This window comes from Anser brachyrhynchus (assembly GCF_964034855.1).
Source record: "Anser brachyrhynchus genome assembly, chromosome: 4".
In the NCBI taxonomy this organism is placed as follows: domain Eukaryota; kingdom Metazoa; phylum Chordata; class Aves; order Anseriformes; family Anatidae; genus Anser; species Anser brachyrhynchus.
The window spans coordinates 21408517-21428969 of NC_137698.1; the positions used below are offsets into that span (position 1 = coordinate 21408517).

At 50.1% G+C, this 20453-nt stretch overlaps 1 protein-coding gene and 2 long non-coding RNA genes across 3 annotated transcripts in view; 2 read left to right on the forward strand and 1 right to left on the reverse strand.

Annotated features, from left to right (window-relative positions):
• Nucleotides 1-300: 300 nt before the first annotated feature.
• On the forward strand, nt 301-11991 carry LOC308194244. Its single transcript, XR_013950399.1, has 4 exons — nt 301-4457; nt 4686-4977; nt 10259-10442; nt 11856-11991. It is a non-coding gene; the product is annotated as an uncharacterized lncRNA (long non-coding RNA).
• LOC308194243 lies at nt 10443-14285 on the reverse strand. The gene is made up of 4 exons (XR_013950398.1): nt 14156-14285; nt 13887-13966; nt 12943-13141; nt 10443-12822 (listed from the first exon to the last, which is right to left on the reverse strand). It is a non-coding gene; the product is annotated as an uncharacterized lncRNA (long non-coding RNA).
• A 105-nt stretch (nt 14286-14390) lies between these two features.
• The window catches only part of ENPP6 (ectonucleotide pyrophosphatase/phosphodiesterase 6), a 30003-nt gene continuing 23940 nt past the window's right edge, over nt 14391-20453 (forward strand). The window contains exon 1 of the mRNA XM_080589903.1: nt 14391-14775. Coding sequence (XP_080446029.1) covers nt 14535-14775 — 241 coding nt within the window. The 5' untranslated portion in view covers nt 14391-14534. The remainder of the gene's footprint in view (nt 14776-20453) is intronic.

A 20453-nucleotide genomic window follows, 5' to 3' on the forward strand; every position in this document is an offset into this window, starting at 1 on the left:
ACAAACAGACAGACAGACAAACAAAAACATGGCAGAGAGAAGAGAGAAGAGAAGGGAAGGGAAGGGAAGGGAAGGGAAGGGAAGGGAAGGGAAGGGAAGGGAAGGGAAGGGAAGGGAAGGGAAGGGAAGGGAAGGGAAGGGAAGGGAAGGGAAGGGAAGGGAAGGGAAGGGAAGGGAAGGGAAGGGAAGGGAAGGGAAGGGAAGGGAAGGGAAGGGAAGGGAAGGGAAGGGAAGGGAAGGGAAGGGAAGGGAAGGGAAGGGAAGGGAAGGGAAGGGAAGGGAAGGGAAGGGAAGGGAAGGGAAGGGAAGGGAAGGGAAGGGAAGGGAAGGGAAGGGAAGGGAAGGGAAGGGAAGGGAAGGGAAGGGAGAAGAGATCTTAAAGCTCACCAGTAGGAATCCTATGTACTTTTTGTATGTTAAAAACCTAAGTTACAATTACTAGGGGCCAAAAGAATGCATTAATCTTGATTTTGTTTGACTAGGGAGGCCCTAAACTTCAGATGCACTGTGCTCCTGCTTCTTTATCATAGTGGATATTGCACCCTGAACATTTTGATCGCTTTGGCATTGAACAGATGGCAAGAAACTGGAAGGGATTCAAACAGCAGTAGACATGATTTAAGAGACACTGGAAGAACTGGCTTGAGAAACAAGCAAGCAAATGTAAAACTAGGGATGCAAAATGTCCTAGAGCTATTTAGAGAGCATAAAGCCACCAAGAGAGGGGAACTTTTTAGTTTTACAGAACAGAATATAATCAAAATGAGAGCACCCAGTGCTTTGGCAAACAAGTACGAGCTGATGGTGCTGCACTGATGTAAGCTGCCCGTCGTTTTTCTTGCACCTCCGCTACGCCTGAGGCGCAGCAGAGCAGGCAGCACAAGCTCACTCAGAGAGCTTGGAGAGCTGGAAACTGGCTCAGAGGAGCAGCGTGGCTTCTTATGCCCCCAGCTGTTGGTCTCTGGGCAGGCAGAGCCATGCAGTGCTGGGGCTGGAGGCTGTGCCTGGGCAGGTGGCACCACCACCTTCACCTCCCAATGCATGAGCCCTGTGTGTGCACCCATCCTGCTGGCTCCACTTCCTCACTTTCTAACACTCATCTCCATTCCCAAAGCTGACCAACAGAAAGCTGCAGATGCCCACAGTGAACCCATCAAAAATATTTTCCTGCCTCATGCTGGAGCTCTTTTGTGGCACGTGGCTTCTTCATGGCTGGCAGTGTTCTGTGGGATGCCTGTGCCTGCAGCTGAGCAGAGGGGTGCTGGGTTCCTGGTGGGATGTCCACCCATATACCCATGTGCCTGTGCACCCCTGCGCCCAGGGTGCTGTGGCAGCTCGGGCCAGCGCCACGGCAGCGCTGCTTGCTGCCTCCCCTTTAGCGGCCGGGGCAACTGTCGTTGTGTGATGAAGTGCTGCCAGGATCTGGGCCAGGAGCAGGGCTGCGGAAAGGAAAAACAGAAAAACAACAACAGCAAACATGGCATGATATCAAGCCGCTGACATTCAAGAAGCCCTCCCACCTGGCGTCAAGGCTGCGCCCCTGCAACCGAGCCCTGTCACGGCCTACCATGAGTCGCCTCATGGAGCAGCCTGTGCGCTGCCACTTTCTTTCTCCACCGTGGCAAACAAGAACAAACTGTATCTACTGCTCACCCCGTTGTTCTTTAGGGAAGGGGTCCAGACAATGAAACACGCAGCACCGAGCAGCTAAGCCGACAGAGCAGGCCATGTGCAGCGGGATGCCAGGCTGCAGCGCCTCGGGTATTCATCTGAGCCAGAATAGTTTGCACTCGCTTTGCTGAAAATCCCCATGCTGAAAGACAGGGGTGTTACGAAATCTGCCTGCCCCACACACGTGGGAGCCAGACAGGAATAGTGGGATGTGGATCCAGCCGCACACAGCAGCCGCTGACCTCCGGCAGGCCGGGACCCCCATTCCCTAATTTCCAGGAGCACGAAGCCTTCGCCAGGCTGGCCTGCTGTATGGGGATGACAAGGGGGGAATGGGGGAAGAAGGTTGTTTTCTAAACAGGGGAAGGGGAAATTGCCTCTGTTCCCAGGCAGGGTGGAAATAAGAGGAAATGCTGTTTTGTCCCAGCCAGTTTCTGTTGTCTTTGTAGGGCTTTTGGTCAACACCAGCCTTGGTAACCAGTGCCTGTGGGCAAAACACTCCAAGGCAGGAATGCCATGATGAGAAAACGCTTTAAGCCAGCTTTTAACTGAGTGCAAGCAGTGCTCTGGCCAGTCCTACCTCCCTGCCACCAGTTTCACTTCACACTTACGCGGAAGGCACCAAATCTGCGTGGTTTACCTCCAGGCAGCCCGCAGCAGGAGCCAGCAAACCAGCCCAGCCACGGTGCGGCTGTCTGCAGCGAGCCCCGTCCCTCACGGGTGGAGGTTGCCAGCACAGCAATTTGTCCGTGGGTTTGCCTGAACCCGGCTGCAGCTGAGAGCAGAAGCACTCACGTGTTTGGGCTGACATCTAGTGTCGGCGTGGACGAGCCCAGAGAAACCAGCCTCGCTTCTCCCGACCTGCCAGTGACGGGGAAGATGGTTTGGTGCGTCTACTGATTTGGCTGTAGGTCTGACCCATAACCCATGAAAATCTCTTTTTCCATTAACTACTGAGGAAAGTAATAGTAATGGGTCGCTCAAAATGTAAGTGAACAAATGGCCTGGAAGTCACAAAACCAGCTCAAATTACTTTGCTATTTTGTTGTCGCCTCCTTTTGAAGCATCGCAAAGACTAGGGACTGGTCTTGAGCAGTAGAAGTCACTTATAGAGAGGAAGATGGTTGATGCTGTACCACCTAATGATAGGATATGATTTCAAGGCACTTTTTCCATCAAAATCATTTGGTTTGATGGTCTTCAATAAACCCCTTTGCTGGTGCCTTGATTTGTTATTTTTGGCTTGAGAGCCACCTCTCGTGTGGGCTAATCTTCTTCATCCACACCTCAGTGCTGACAGATCTTTCCACAAAAGCCAGCGCACCAGCTCAAGTCAGTTCACCCTAATGTCTGTCTCACCCCTGAGATGGATACTTCTGAGACCTACAGAGTTTTTCAGAAGCTATTCATGGACTCAGCCCCTCCATGGACCTCTGGATTGTGACAGGATGGGCAAAGTGTCCTACTTTTAAGGAGTGCTTTACCCAAAGAAGCAGGAACAGGGTTCAGGTTCGTGAATACATGCAGCATCAGGAAAATGTGTCGCTGCTGTCTCTACCCCATGCAACCGGGAGGGAGACCCGTGCAAGAGGATGCTTGGTGCTCTAGCCCTAGCTGGCAGCGTTTGCACAGGAGCAGGCTTTTGGGCACTCTGAAAGGGGCAGATGAAATCACGGAGCAGATCTTCTCTCAGTGACACTGCAGGCACCCTGCCACTACAGTTTGCAGCCCTGTCTTTCCTTTCGGGTTCCCCATCTAATAGGAGTTTCAGGCAACCAGGGAACTCCTAGTTAAGCTCAGATGGCACAGGGCACCTTGTCCAACCAGAAATATTTACTCTGTACACACTTGCACTCTGGAAAGTACACGGAGGCACTTTATATAACTTTGAACCATTTAAGGACAAAGTATTCCCTCATATTGTTCTGGCTGTGGTATATTTTACTTCATGCAGTGTCGGAGTATATACATGTCTACATTTATGGCTGCTGTTTATATTAAATACAGTCCCTCTCTTTTCTTTCATTACCACATTAGTGATATTTTTCTCTGCTGCCCTTACATCATATGCTATCCGCTTCCCCAGTGTAAAACCAAAATAGCAAAAAGTTGGTCTTGGGACATAGAAAGTACCACTGCAAAACAAAATTTGCAGAGGAACTGCACCAGCTGAAAGCATCCGTTATTGACATGGATGGGGCTGACGGCATGAACAATGTACATCGAGGGTAACATCAAGGCTTTGGGGTTTCCTAATCCTTGTTCGTTAAATCAAAATAATCTAGGGACACACATTTTTCATTGCTATGAACACCTCTGTTTTCATGTTTCAAAAAGCTATGTGACGCTTTTGTTTTGAGAGAAGGGATACTGACAGATGCACAATGGCCACACAAAATGCAACAGCCTTGCACGAGCAGTCTGGCGTTTATGCCCACGGGCTACCCAGGATGAAGCCAAGGTTCAGGATCTGCTGCTTCCCTTTTCCTTCACCAGCACAACTGGAACGGAGCTGCTTAGCTGGAAATGAAAACCAGCTGTTCACATGGGTAGGAAGGCTGGCGTTTGGATGTCCTGACCCATTTCCACCCTCCCCATCGTCCTGTGGGTTGGGATGGCAGGACGAGATGATGATCCCTCCTGGGAACACCACCTGCAAGAGGCTGGCAGCTCCTCACCAAAACTGGGGAACAGCTTTTGCTTTAGGAAAAAGCGATCACCTGGAAAAAGCTTTCACAAGCTCTTCTTATTGGTGTCCCATGGATGAGGTTGGCTGCCATGAGATGGTAGGTTGTTCCCGGGGCTGTTTTGACCCTCCCCAGTTGGCTCATTCATCCTCCTTCCACTTCCTATGCCAGAAAGAAGCCCCGGGGTCCTGACTCTCACACCAAGACCATGTTGCTTTCCTGTGCTGGGAAGCAGGGGACGAGGGCTCCTTTGGGGAGCTCAGGGGCTTATTTTATGGCTGTGAGATGTTACAGAACTGGCAGTGACACAATGCTTTTTCTATGCAGATACAGGATTTAAGCCCATGGAAGTGTTATCATGGGTGGAAACAGCCAGCTGGTATCCTGGTGGCCTGTGCTGTGTGTAAGAGCTCGGTATTGCAGCTCCGAAGCCTGTGATGTCTCCATCTGTGTGACCATCCCACCAGCAACTGCCATGCTTTCTCATGGCTGCTGCTGTACAGGTTTCCCTACGGCACTGAGGAGAGCCCTGAAGGATGCTGGAGGTGCTGAGCATGACAGACCACCTGGGGACGATGTGGTGTTGGGCAAGGGGCAGCAGGAGCTGCCTGCACATCAGGTGAGAGGTGTCTGCATTGGGGAGAACTGAGCTGGTGTTGCATTAATGCAAGCCCATTAAAGCACCCCCTAAACTCCCGCTGGCAGTGATGGAAATGGCCCCGCTTGCCCTGGGATTGCTGCCCCTCAGCGGGTGCAGCCGCCTCCAGCAGGTGGGGAAATGGCAGCTGTGTAGGAGCTGAGCAAAATAAGCTGAACTCCAAACAAGGAGAGCAAAAAAGCCCGTAACCTTATTTCTTGGGAAAAAAAAAAGATACAGTTTTTCAAATGCTTCTTGCAGCTGCTAAATGCATTAGCAGCCGTGGTGCATCTTGAATGGGCAGTTGTGGCAGAAGAAGAATAGCTTCTCTGTGGTGATCTGGTGCCCATGGCAGGTGTTTGGGAGATGATTTATTGCCTTCTTGCTGGAAGCTGGGCAGCCACATTCAGTGCTCATGTGGTATGAGGTTCTCTTCCATTGTCTCCAAACTTCCTTGAAAGGGCTAAGTACTTTGCCACGTATTTTCACTTTTAAAAACTCTACCCCATGCAACCGGGAGGGAGACCCGGGAGGGATATCAGAGCAGGGTTTTGCATGTGTTGTCCATGCCAAAAGAACTAAATCCTTACTGGGAATTAGAGGCACCAGGTCATTGGCCCTGGAAGTCATTACATGGTGTCCATTCCCAGCAGCTGACATTGCTGTAGGAAATATCAGGTTTTTTATTTTTTTTGGTGGTGGTGCTTAATTGGTTTGGTTTGGTTTGTTGGATTTTTTTTTTGGGGGGGAGGGGATTTTTGGTTGTTGTTGTGTTGCTGCCACGCAGTGGACTAGCACATAAAGTTGGGAGAGAAAATATAGAAAATAAACTGCGTGCTATCAAAACATATCAGGCAGAAAGCTTTGCTGGCATCCATCTGTCCCAGGGGACTGGTAAAGGAGGAGCAGTCCATACTTTGGATTTTGGAGCCAGGCAAGGTGGAAACAGTGCTGGTGCTGGACCACTGGGAGAGATGGTGATCGTCCCCAGCAAAACAAGGTGGAAACAAATTCAGGGAAAGATGAACTTCTCTGTGGAGAGAAGCCCTCGGATCAACAGAGAGGGATGCTGTGTTGGGTAGGCAGCAGGGATGCCATTCAGCTCATTTTTGGTCAGCCAGGCAGCAGAGATATTGTATTTAACGCAGGATAGCCACCACTTTGCTATGTCTTTCCACTGAGAGTGAACAGCATGTCCTTGGGCCAGGATGCCTGCTCTGCATATGCTATTTGTTTTGGTGTTAAAAGAGGAATGATGGAAGAGAAAAGTTTTTACAGGGTTTGAGGCAACCACAAGACAGTCTTTGGTGTCCTCTTCTTCCACTGGAGGGAAAGAGGTAGGAAGGAGAAAGATGTCCTTAAATGTTTCAACCATTTTCAGTGCTATGTGACTAATGATTTTTGCATGTAAATATTTGCTGCTTTTCACCATTAGTTTTGTGTTTTGAAAAACAGGGGAGACCTAGCAAGTGAACAGGACTTACACTCAAACAGGAAATCAACTGTCAATTTTTCAGCCTCTAGAACCAGAGACACTTTATATATATATATATATATAACTTCTATGTATATACCTTATATATATAGACATAATCTATATGTATAATATATATATATAGTTTTGAAAAAGAAAAAAAAAATCTAAAAAGCAAAGATATTCAGTCAAGGCAGCTTGGCCTGTCAGTGTTCAATTGTGTTACACTGAGCTGATGAATGAAAGTTTCCTTATTTTTAGCATAAGGATGTCATTCCAGCAGTAGCTAATTTTCCAGTAATTTATCTTCCTCCTCAAAAACGGCGCTGTGCCAGCAGCTTTAACTGGGCCATGCAAAGCACCTGCCAGCTGGAGACCTCTGCAGGGTGCCGTGCCACTCAGGCTAAATGAAGGAGGGGATAAAATACTCCCTTGGCAGGCCCTGAGCAACCCAAGAGATGCTGCTGGTGGAGACCCAGAAGAAGAGCATATCCTTCTGGAAGGGTCTTGAAGCTGGAAAGAAAACAAAGCACCACGGCCCTGGGACTTGCAGGGAAGGTGGTTGCCCAAGGAGGAGACTTGCCTACTTTTCATTTCTCTTCAGTGTGGGCAATCAGAGCTTCTTCTCAAAGGATACTGTAGTGCCACCTGAAATTACGGACACCCCTAACTCTTTGTCATTTCTGCTAAAGCAAACAACTCAGAAGCAGTAAACTCTAGGGGACGAGCCTTCAGGCTGAAGTGTGCAAAGGCAGCTGGGCTTTAACTGTGCTCTCTGATTGCTTGTTTGTGTGCATAAGGCCCATGGGCAAACCAGAGTCCATCTCGGAGCAAGAAGGGCAGACACGCAAGGTTTCCTCCTTCTCCTGTCAGCAGGAGTAAGAGGGGGGAGCTTCAGGTGTTTCTAGGAAAGGTGGGGTCAGTTGCAAACATACTGACTTGAGGGTGTCCATACGAAGGGAAGAGCATTTTTATGTCAGTTTATGTCAGAGCTTTAAAGAAGATACCCCACACTGGGACTTCCTGGGACAGATTGCAGGAAAAATAAAGAGGAGGCTTCACTCCAATGTGTAATAAAATGCTTACATGCAGAAGAGCAGAATGTCACATGCTGGGTTGTCTCCACCACTGGAATTAGGAGATGTGGTTATAAGTCTCACGAGAGTGGCAAAAGAGCAGTGACCTCAAGCCTCTAAGTAGGGGCGCCTCAGAAATGGGATGTGGACATGGCATTGCGAATGCAAAGTCCCTACTGACGGACTAAAGTCCTGTTGAGGTCTTCTTGGATTGCATTAAGTCAGAGATAAAAGGGATGGGAATCGGGGCAATTTATCTCAGACAGACTCCTCAGAAGTGCCTGGATGGAGGAATCTCATCAGCTCCTCCCAGGGCTGAGGGCTCTCCTAGGTAAAGGTCCTGTCCCAGGCTGTGTCCTGCCCGCACTGAGACGGGCTCAAACCCTGAACTACACCTTAGGATTTCCTAAGCAGAACAGTCAGCGGGTGAAAGCATTACCCTCACGTGGAGACATGACCTTGTCCTCCTCCAGCACCTTACTGGTGGTGGCTGGGGACAGACCTTACCCGTAAGGAGACCTGGCGCAGATCCAGCTTCGCTGGAGAAGTTATAACTTGCTGATAGAGAAACACCATCTGCTGGAAGGCGGCTGCTGTGTGAGTATCGCCCTGCCCAGAACACAGGTGGGACTGTAAAACCGCGAATTCTCTGAAGGTGACTCACCGGGCAGGGAGATAAGGAACAGGGACCCATCGCTGTTGCAAGCCAAGCCTTTAATCTGCCTTCCAGGTAAGAGCTTCCGCCTCCGACGAGCACGTGCTGAAGCGTGAGTTACAGTAACCAAGAGCCGGGACCGAAGCCACCAGAAATATGACAGCTGAAATGACGGCAGTGAAGTGGCACATGGCAAAAGCAACGGCAGCTGTAGGCCGCAACTTGCTCGGTAGCACGGGCAGCGGAGCAGAGCTCAGCCTTTGGGGGCGAATTATAAATAATCTCAGGTTGGCTTCAGTAACCACGGTCAGAATAAAAGCCTTTTTTCATTGATATGGTATGCCGTGAGCCAAACTCCCATGGCTTCCAGTCACTGATGTCAGGAGTTATAGCCAAACTCTGTGTAACATCCAGGCCGTGCAAAATGCCAAATGCAAAGTATATGGGAGTTTAAAAATAGCATTTTATGCTAGCCCCAGATAGTTTACTTTGTACCTGTACTAAGTTCAAGCCAATGTTGTAAGTCTCTTTTGTGCTCAGTTTAGAAGTGTACCAGAAATATCAAACATGTAATATTATTTTATTCTTGGAAGGTAGGCACACAAGCACTAATTTGCCAAATATTTGGCCTCTCAAATTACTCCTCATTTCAAAGGAAAACCTAAAATCCAAATACTTAGCTGAAACAGGTCTCCACTTGGCTAACAGTAGATGACTTGTCAGGTTGTTAGACTTCGAGCTTACCCTTTCAAATGAGGTCAGACTCTGGCAGAAGCCGGTGTGCAGGACGCGGGTGGGTGTGCAGAATACCCTGTTGTTCTCGTGGAGGAGCCTCTCAGATGCAAGTGGATGTGGCGAGCTCAGTGCCATTAGGAGCACGTTAGTGTCACGGCACAGCAGGATACGTAACACAGACTTTATTTTGCTGATGATGGCTTATCTTTTATACTAAACAAATTAACTGATTTTGATTAATTTGCTTAGCTTTCCAGGTTTCCATCCCCACCTGAACCATTGCATGCTAATCCCTGTTTCTGGCACAACAGTAAAACCCTTTGCCACGGTCCCTCACCATCCAAGGGAGCGACCAGAGAGCAGAGGCAAGCAGAGAGCTCAATATCCAGTTACTCAGAAGCAGCCATCTGTTTTCGCCATCTAATAAACCCTACTGGGTGATTTCAACAGAGAGAGCTGTCTTGTGTAAGGTTTCCTCAACACAGTAAAAACTTGTGCGTTACAAAGCACCGAGTGCAGGCAAGCACGGTCTTGGGCTAATTAAGTAATGATGTTGCAGGGACGTGCGTTAGAGACGTCAGGGAGGTACTGGAGGTGGAGATGGGTTGATATCCAAGCAAAACTGAAATATTTTCGATGGAATGGAGACTGGTTTCAGCCTGTGGCTAAGATACCCTCTCCCAGAGCTGGACAGTTGGGTGCTCAGACACGGCTGAGGGAGGAGCTGATCTTCTGCTGAATCAGTCATGAGTTGCCATCACCTGGTGCAGGCTTCTCAGCTTCTTCTGACCCGAACTGCTTTGTACTTTCCAGTGTCACAGACCCACTGGGTAGTGAGTTTAAGCCCACTGGGCTCAAATAGCAAAGTTATTCATATGACTTGTGACTATTTCAGGGAAGGGGGGAGTAGGAGGTCTGGAGGGCTGCTCTCCTAACATCGTGATTACCTGGGCTGAGACACTCAAACATTTGACCAGGGCCTAGCTGTCCAGCAGGGCCGCCACAGTCCCGGTCTGATGTACTTGTTACCCAGTGTGTGGATGCTTCTGGTAAGGTAAGTCTCATACCAGCCAAATAGGTTAAAGGAGAACTGTTCCTCAAGAAGCTGAGAAAGATTACCACTTTTCTCCAGGAAAGCTGGAGTTTCTAGCTTTGAAATGCTCCACAGCTAGCCAGTGTGTGATTTCCTTTACTGTATCTATCTGTACATGACTGACAATAAGAGCAACCCATTTCCTGCACCTCAAATTCCTCATGACTGCATTACTGCACACCAGAAGATTGCAGAAATAACAGACTTTGTGTTAAATATCATTCATGAAGGTCCGATGGAGCAGCAGATGCTTTGCCTAACGGGCCCCTCCACACAGAAGCACTGGTAAGAAGGCACGGCACAGGAGCAAAGACTGATAAAGCTGACTTCCACCATTCAACCTACAAAGAGATGGCAAATTATGAGTTTGCAACCAGCAGTACTAAACTTCTGCAGCAGATAATTTCCACCAAGGTGAGGCCTTCTGTCGGCTTCGAAGGCAGATACAAGTACTGCCAGAGGCTTTCTCTTGAAGCCAGCAGAGGAGCTGGTACCAGCTGTGATGTTTTCAGTTTGGGCTTGGTGGGGATGGGAGGAAGAAGGACCTTACTCAAGCAGAGTTCTGACCTTAAAACTTCAGACAGGCACAAACCCTCTACCTCTTCTTCAAAGAGACACAAGCAACTTATTATTCCCCTCAAGGCCTTTTTGTCTGGAGGTGGCCATGCCTTTTTTGCTAATGAGGAAAAAAAAAGCAACCAAACGAGTAGGTCAGGCTGTGTTGGCCAAACTGTTTAACTACTGCTGTTTGGGGGAAGAACGGGACATGAAGAGGAATTACAAGACAGCGAGTCTTGTCATGCTTTCTCGTCCTTCTTCTAGAAGAGAAAGGACAGTTTTCCCCTCTAGATTCTCCAGTGTTTTGCTTTTAGCAGCTTTTGTCCTGGTGTTTGCTTCTGAACGTAAGAGCAGTGACCAAGCAGCACTGCAGGGCAGCTGGCACATCTGACCAGCCAGGCTGAACCAGCAGCGTGAGCCTGGAGAACGCGCTTTCATTTCGATCACCATGCTTGTGATTTCAGCAGGACAAAAAGAAATCAGAGATTCACAGGCACTGGAGGCAGTTTTCCAAAGATGAAAACCTGCTTTTTGCCAAGAGGATTTCCTGAGCAGCCTAAGTGGCTGAGGATCTTGTTACAAACAAAGTTTTGATCAGTGGGGTATCTCCTCATGCACAAATAGGGCTTAGGGATTTTCTTTCCTGTATTCACGCTTCTTCCAAAACATGGTATAACTGCTAACTTGTGCAAACTGCTGTCCCTGGACTCCAGCTCGAGCTCTGGTAGCTTTTGTAAGAACTTCTGTTTCAAAATATTGTTGTGCTGGAGTCTCCAAGGCCATCTGGGGCTTTGTGCAGACAGGGTGCTTACAAATGAATGTGAACCAAAGCAAATCAACATTGCTTGGCAGGGATGAAATGTATTGCTAGGGTCTGTCTCTGCCAAGCTAGACTGCTTGGCTCTGGTCCCACTCTTCAGGGGAATTGTCTGTCAAAACACAATTTGGTATTGTAAGGCGTCATGGTTACATGGCTCACTATGTCTTTAACCCCTCTCAGGCCTTATGTTCTTGTTATTTGTTGAGTGGAAACTTGTGAATCTCCAACTCCCAAGGCAGACCTCAGGTTGAGGTACCTTGCACCACTTGTTCATCGTGCCACTATGTTGGTCCAAGTGGAGCTTTCCCTTAGGAACTCTCAACCGGTAGATTACAACCCTCTTGAAAGGAAGACATTATTTCTTTAATGCTATGAAATAATAATATCTTTGCATCACCTTGTGATGGAAGCCCAGCCTAACCACCTCAAAAATCTGATCATCTTTTCAGGGTGCGAGTCCAGCTTGAATACCTGATTCACTCCCCTTAATTATCCCATCCCTGCATGAGCAGCAGCAGCTCTTCTGCTCAGCCCTGCTGGCAAGCCCAGAGGCCACCCATCAGAGAGCAAGCCAAGATGTCAACATCAACCTTCCCACGGCTTTGCCAAGAGATGCACAACCATCTCTCCCTCCCCACTGCTGGACGCGTTTACGAGTTCGTTCAACCTACATATGCACGTGGTAAATTAGCACTTGGCGGCTTGGCCAAGACTGCGGGAGGCTGAGCGCCCATCACAGACAATCTTTGCCATTGTGACACTGCCCAGTAAGCACCAGCAGAAGTCCTCACCCCGAGCACAGGTTTTGCTGGGCCACCTCCCGTCCTGCCTGGTGGTGAGGAGGGGCAGCAGGAGACAAGGGGACGCGCGCATCCCCTTGGGGCAAGGAGGCGACGTGCAGCACGCATGGTCCTGACTGGGCCATCACATCGCCTGCCAGCCCGGCACGCAGCTGCAGCCTCCCCCCGGGTGGCTGAAAGGCTCTGGATGCAGCCTTGCACGGACTGGGACGCCGGTGACACGCAGCTCGGCTGCCCCGCTCGAGCAGCCTTGCCGCTTTCATCTCCTGTTGCACGATGCCAGTTCTTTTCTTCCATCCCCAGCTGCTGCAGCGAGGTGATGCTGGCGCCTGCCTCAGTTAAAATAAATCACAAGTTCCTCACCAGTGACTTTTGCAGGGTAAAAAAAAAAAAAAAAGTAAACAAGAAAAAACCCTAAATGCATGACAGAAGAACATGCAACAAGTTGAAACAGATGACAAGGTAAAACAGCTTCTTAATCATTTGTGTTTGCTTGTGGCAAGCCAAGCTCCTTGTGTCTGGCATCTGGGGCTGGATGTGCTGCCTTTTGCTGGCACGCTTGCAGTTCTGGAGAGCTGTGGCATTTCTCCCAGCCTGGCAAATATCCTGAAGGATCCTGTGCACCAGGAAAGAGATAAGCAGGTGGTATTTTTATGGGCAGCCTGCTTTGGAGAGGCCAGAGCCCTGCACCACTGGAAGATTTGAACCCCAGAAGTTGTGGTGCTGCCCTGTTCACCTGGGTGATGTCTGCTCCAGCAGATGGGCTGGGGGTCCAGGACCTGCTGTTGTACCAGCAGAGCAGGCACTGGTGATAGCTCGCCACGAGTCCGTCTGTCCTTCTCTTGGGCACACGGGTACCGATGGCCCTGGTTCCAGCTGCCTCTGCCCTGGCTGTGTGACCCTGGCTTGGTTTTGCTGAGAAAACTGCAGCTGCACTGTAAGAAAACACACCAACGAGATACGCCAGGCGAGATACGACAAGTAAAAACACAGAGAGCTAAAGTTGCCAAGATGATAACAGCTAGCAACACAAGGCTCCGAGATGTAAATGCTAATGGAAGAGGCATAAAACCCTGAAAAGAGAGGTGGGAGATGGCAAGCCACCACCAGGAAGGCTCAGCCTGTTTCAGGGGACAGCCACCAACACTTCTCCTGGCGACTGGCTACATGGCCCCAGGGACCAGGCGTGGGGCAGGGCGAGCCCACTAAGGCTCAGCCAAGAGCTGGTAGCACAGCTGCGTGCCTCGAGGTCCCGTGTTCCTGCTGCGTGGCGAACGATGCACGAGCGGCAGGGACCCCGGAGCATCAGGATGATGAGGGTGTAGGGAAGGGACGGTTCGTTCAGTCAGTCCAGGGTACAGGCACAGCTCGGGTAACACCTGGGTGCTTTTTGTCCTCCTTTTGCACAGGTGCGAGTGCTGGTTTGGGGCAGGGAGGCAGGCCTCGAGGGAGGCCGAAGGCTGCCTTGCTCAGCTGGCGTTGGACCGGGCGAGCAGACAGGCTGGACATGCCGCCGGGAGCCTTGTGGGGAGCAAGCAGAAGGCCTGACCTCCTCATGGCTGGAGGGCGGCCAGCTCTGCAACCTTCCCCAGGTGCCAGCATCTGTGGGGCACGTCCCCACGATGGATGAGCCTCCCTGGGGCTGCTTCTCTTCTGTGGGCTGAGGAATGCAAGCCTTACCCTTTCCCCAGCCTGGCAGGGTCTGGCAGGTGGGTCCTCCACGCTTCCAGGGCTAACGCAGCACTGCGAGCTGCTTTTACCTGGGAGAAGCAAATGAAATGCAAGCAAAGTGAGGCAGCATGTAATTACAGTCTATAGCAGACGCTGGCAGCGTGGTGGAGGTATAGCTCTGCCCCTGTGGCTGGCAGCAGAAGAACCTGGTGCCGGCTCGTGACGAAAGCGCAAACAACTTTTCATTAACATGAAACTTTGCACCACCCAGCTCTTACCAGCAGCAGTAGTGGCAACAGCCAGAAAACAAACACATAATTTGTTTTGTAGTGCTGCAAACTATTCCTTTTTGTTAAAGACTTAGGAGCTGGAGGAGCCCCACAGTGCGTGCAGAGGACAGGTCCTTGCGGACTCCCCTGCGCGCTGCTTTCCCCATCGCTGCAAGGCGGCGAGACACGGAGCTCTTTCCTCCTCTGGCTCCAAGTTAATCATCTGTTTGCAATTAACCTGCGACCTCCCGCCCCCGCACACGCTGGGCAGTGCTGTAGCTTTAACACAGGCGGTGGAAGCGGGAGGGAGGACAGCGGTGCCAGGTCCAGCCCCAAAGCTGCCGCAGATCCCTCACTCCTGGCCCCGGTCTCAGCGGCGCTGCCTGCCATGGGGAGCTGCAGGGTCCTCGCCGTGGTCCTCTCCTTCCTTGCCTTCCTCTCCATCGCTGCTGCCCGCCGCAAGCTGCTGGTGTTCCTGCTCGACGGCTTTCGCTTCGACTACATCGATGACAAGGAGCTGGAGGCTCTGCCGGGCTTTCGGAACATCGTCAACATGGGGGTGAAGGTGGATTACATGACCCCAGATTTCCCCAGCCTCTCCTACCCGAACTATTACACGCTGATGACAGGTGAGCACTCGCGTTTCTTCGCTGTGATGCTCGGCGGGGCTGCCAGCATCCTGTGCCGGGGCGGAGGGCACTTCTCTCATACCTTTCCTATGGAGAAGCTGTAAAAGTAACTCTGGTCATGCTTTTAGCTGGGGGTTTAAAACCATTGCAGCTTGGTACTGCTTGCCTAGACGAAATGACGAGCAGACCTGTCCTGAACTTGGAAACGCTGCACAGAGCTGGTTTTGCTCCAGTGCAGTGCTGCCGGCTCCCTGCCTCGCCTGCTGCACTCAGAGCACAGAAATGGGTGGGAAACGTACGGACAGTGAGCATGGAGCCTGTTCAGAGAGCTTTCAGTTAACAGAAAGGCATGCAGGCTGAGGGGGGCTAAGATAAGACTGATTTTCAGCCAGCAGGTCTGTTTTAGAAAGTTCAGCATCACATATCCACTTGCACTCTGCTGACTTTCTGCTGTCACGGGTCCCTGCTCTAACTCTGCCCAAACTTATTATAACTGTAGTCTTGGGCAGAAAAAAAAAAAAAAAAGCCCTAAGGAATTTTTTATTTTGCTCCTCTACTGTCTCTCTCATTCTGAGTGCCCAGGAGAGGTTTCCAGAAAAGTGGAAGAAGAGACGTAATTTTCACCATGCCGATTTCCTTTTAACCTGACTGGGGCCATACATAATTACCGTGGTACTAGGAAGGTGCAGAGTACAGGTTTGCTGTTTGTATCAGATAAAGGCAGCCTGGAGACAAAACTCAAGCGCACAAAGAAACGGATTTTTTTTTTTCTGGAGTTTCAGATGGGATTTTTCCTCCATAGTTATTTAACAAACAAGACCTTACAGCTAACTGCGAACAGTGAGAAAAACTGCTCTCTCCTCGATATGTGGCGTCTTCTGCTGTCCACAGAACAATACAAAGCCCAGCAGTTCATATACTGCTTGCTGGGAAGGCAGAGAGATGCCATTGTAAGACAAAATCTGACATCAGTTGTGCCCAGCTTGTTTTGAAACCGCTTAACCCTTCCCTCTCTATCTTGATTTTGAGAGAGAAATACCTTTTCGATGCTTATTTCATCTCTCAATTAACTTTTTTTCTTTTTTAAAAGTAGAAAGCTGCCAGGTTTTCTTCATGGCAGTGGGAAGGCATGAATGCAGGGCAGATTTCACTAAAGCAAATAGAGGTGGCACTCCACTGTGGACCTTCTTCTGTAAATGTATGCAGGCACACCAGCTGAACTCTTCATATAGTGAAAAGCCTTTGGGTGAAGTTGTTGAAGAGCACAGGGAGTGACTGCTTTCTCCCTTTACTGCGATTAATCATCACACCTGTTGGGTGCATACGTGCAGAGTGAAGCCCATCATCAGCCCTTTGAAGAGCTTTGAAAACATCCCCTTTAGTGCTCAGGAAGGAGATTTGGTGTAGGTGATGAAACGTGACTTGTAGGCTTCTCACGTTTTTAGGGTACTGGAGTTTCTAGCCAGAAGCAATGAGACAGTCTGCGAGACAAAACCTTTTCATAAGTCTCCTGGCCTTCGTGGCAAGGATCTCTGTTGCAAGTACAAATGAGCTGCAAATAATAATTAACCTTTATATTGCATGAGCCACAGCAGTGTTAAACAGGTCAGGAAGAAATCAAGGGCTAGATTTGGGTGACAAACAAGCCCAAAGGAAGATCTGAGGTTGCACCTGAGCCGTTGGGGTGTAGGTGTACCCTGTGGCTGTGTCCTGGCAGTGTCCTGCCCACCCCAAAACCACGGTACAGGGTCTGCAGGAGGAGATGTCACATTTTGGGTGGTGGTGGGGCTGGGGCAGGAGGCAGGTTGGTGTTGGTGGCTGTGAAGCCACGCGCTCAGGCTGTGTGTGATCAATTTAACCCCACATCGGACACGGCAGTTCGTGCATCTCTGCTGAGGGGTGCCTGTAACTAGGTTTGCTTCCCTTAGGAACTGGGACGTGCAGGACTTAAATGTTACCAGTTTGTTCTGGGAAATCAGGAGCTACAAGGACAGGCTATTCTTCATGTCTTGTCCTAAACCGCTGTATCGTGAGCTGTTAAGAAAACTCACTTTTGACCTCCAGATTGCAGTATCTTAGCATCTCTAACAGTGCTTTCACAGTATATTGGCGTTTATTCAGCTAAATCAGCGTAAGAAATGTCTAGCCCCTTCTGCACATTCCCGCCCCAGATTTGTTCACTGTATCTCACAGCACGATAAGCACTCCCGTCCCTTTTTTCCCTGCTCATTCACAAGCTCCTGTGGAACTGCACATCCAGGCGTGCTGATGGCTGTTTCTTAGTGCCACAAGGGCCTTAGTTGTTATGAGGGATGTCCTCCCTTGCTTTAGTGGCTTTGGATGAGGACATGGGCTCTGCTTATTGCTTACCACCACCATCAGGATGGGTTGGTCCCCTCAGACCTCAGCTCACCTCCTCCTCCTGCCCAGAGCTGCAGCCGGAGGTCCTGGTTTGGGGCATGTGGGCAGCAGCCTCTGCCCACCACATCTCACTGAAGATGCCAAACTGCCCCTGCCAGCCCTGCCCAGAGGCAGCTTTCATCTGCAACAGGCAAGAAGCAAGCACCAGCACGCAGTGCAGCTGTCTGACTGTCTGCAGGATCATTTAGTCATTCCATTAGACTCTCCTGATGTTTGCAAGAGGGCAACCTAATTGAGTTTAATATTCACAAGAAAAAGCAAGAGTTTACTGAGCGTTTCAAAGGTATAACCAAGAGATGCAACCATAACTGATGACAAAGTGGCATGGATCTAAAGACAACTAACAACCACTGATGTGTAGCACACCCTGTTTTGCTGACAATATTTGCTAGGTGAAGCACAGGTGCAGTGGGAGAAAGAGCACCCGACGTAGGTAATACAATGCTGACAATCTAGGTAAAACAAGCTGGATAAATGTTGGGAAGGGAAACTTGGAGAGGGAGATGTTTTTCCAGGGTCACACAGTGCAGCACGGTGATGCTGGATGAGCACAGAGCTCCCTGCAGCTGGTTTGAAACCAGGTGGTGAAACCAGGAGGGTTATGAGTTGCCCGAAGCGGTGGATTCAGGGAATGGTGGATGTAGGAGGACAATCACCAAGGCTAAAGCCAGAGTTTTCAGCTATTAAGTGGAATTAGGCCACAGAGCCCTGCCAGGGGTAGGACTGCCCATTATATATTAAGAGTTAACAGAAGAAAACCTGTACTGTTAATCCTCAGACTTGAGTCATTCAAAGACAGTAGCATTCAGTGTTAATCCTCACCGTAATAAGTTAGGTCTCCTTAATTCTTCTAGTGCTGTTAACCTCCAAGCAGTTTTTTTCTGAGGCTTCCCGGAGTGATGCAGAAAGCCCAAGGCCAGCCAGAAGATCTTTGTCCTTCCTCTGTTTCCTCAGCAATTACGAGAAAGGAAAGCAGAGCACAGAAAGGAGACCAACACCAGTGGCTAGGCTTCTTTGTATAAAGTCAGAGGGTGATTTGGAGCGCACGGAAAAGATCCTGTCCTGCTGTGAAGCACAGGACCATGCCCTGACCCCATGGCCTCACCACAGCTGCCCTCCCCACTGGGTCCCCCGGGATCAGGAGGGGAGCAGACACCAGGATGTGGAGCAGGGATGGGTGGTAGCACCCAGCATGCTGGTGCTGGGCATTGCAGCAATTCAGCACAAAACTCAACCATTCTGTGATTCTGTAAAGGCAACGTGAAAGACAAACACTATTTGCTTAAAGAAAGCACCAAGCAATACCCAGGTTACTGCTGGAGCAAAGCAATCTCTCTGACACCCAGTCTGACAAGTTATTTTATGACAAATATCAGGTGGTGTGCATGGTAGCCCAAGGATGTACTGACTCAATGTCCTAAACTTTGAAAAGCAATCTTCTGTAACAACTTCATTCATGCCATTTTCCTTAGTTTTGGCTTCCACAGTGGTACAAAGACTGGTTCTTGAGTGGCTGGGTTGTTTCCTAAGGAGCTGAGCTGCTAGGCTGGATCCTACCTCATGCCCTAACTTACTGTTCTCCATTTATGATGCTGAAGTTGTGGACTTGATGTTTTTTCCCCTAATATCACAGAGATCTATGATTCCAGATGAGAAACAAGCACGGCAGGAAAGCACTCTGGCAATAGAGACATCCCTGCTTCTGGGCAAATACCCTTTAGATCAGTGAACAAAGCTGTGAATAGAAAATACTATAGGAAAAGTGATGCTTTAAGGTAAAGTCTTTTTCAAGGCAGATTTTATTGGAGTGACAAAAGCTCTATAAATGCCTGAGCTCTTTCTAAAAGTTCAATGGCACTCTGAAATAAGATTGTTGAGTAAACCGAAAGACAAATTTCATGCTTGTATGGCCTTAAATCCACACATATGTAGGGGACTCACCTGGGAGAGGTAGGATTGTGTTAGTGAAGAAAGGCACTTGGAAGAAAGGCGTTGCATAAAATGGTGAGGTAGGTAAAAGCTGTTACTGATGACATATTGGAGGGAGCTCCGTGGGGCTACATGTGGGTTTGGCAGCCGAGGAGAGAAGAAATCCAGATATGTCTAACCCGAAAGGCTCACTTAGCCACACCATGTGTTGTTTGTTTTGCAAAGAAAGGAATTAAGATCACAAGCCACCCCAGGATTTTATCCCACTGGGAGTGTTTAGTGCTTCCCTTCCTCTGCCTTGGCGTGTTTCTGCAGGGCGGTCTCAAGCCAAAGCAAATGGAAAGTCTGAGGTCTCCCTCTGCAACCGCTGCAAGCAGGAATTACTGCTCAGGGCCGTGTTAGCCATCTCTCTCGAAAAAAGCTGCTTATGCTGAGGAGTTTCAAAGGCACCCGCAGGCACTGGGGACCTGCTGGGGACCCCAGCCCCGCAGGCCCCATGAAGTCCCCCCGGTTGGGCATGCACAACCTGCAGGCCTCCCGCCTGCTGGGCCCAGCCAGCGTAAACATCAGCACCACATCTGAGCAGGGAGCCGGGGGGAGGATTTGCTTTCCAAGATCCCAACAACAAACGCAGTCTTTTCTGGCAGGCCTTCGGGCGGCTGTGCAGAGGCTGTGTTTCTCTTGGCCTCCACGGGGAGCGGAGGGAGATCCTTCTGGTGGAGGTGGGTGGGAGGGGAGCGCTCGGAGAGGAGCTGGCCAGGGGCCTCCACACACCACTTTAGGGAGGACCTGGTCTTGGTAGGGAGGCTGTGAGGCCCTGTGAAGCTTGTGGGACAGAGGAGGATGTGGAGCAGGGACAGTCTCAGCTCTGAGCACCAGGAGGAGGCCCAAGGCCTTCACAGGACTGTCCCAACACCACCGTGCTTCGGTCAGCTCCCATCTTCCCCCAAGCACAGCAAATCCTGGTGTACACCGAGCTGTCAGCACACCACGTGGACTGCTCACCATGGCAAATACGCACATTTCTTGTTCGCTCGTCTCCTGGCTTACAGCACGGCACCGTGGGTCTCCACACAGGAAGCCCCATCCGGCACCTCTCTGGGCGTCACACCGTCACGGCTGTGCATCGCAGCTGTAGCATGGGGATTGCCCTGCTTAATTATTAACTTCCCCCATTAGGAGCATGCCCTTTGAACTCCACCAGTGGGTGATGTGGTGAACACCAGCAAAATGTGAACCTGGCCACAACCCTGCCACAGCCCTCGCTGTGCTCAGTGCCAGGGCGCTGGGGAATGTGAGTGTTTCACTTTTGTAGAGACTAGTTTTAT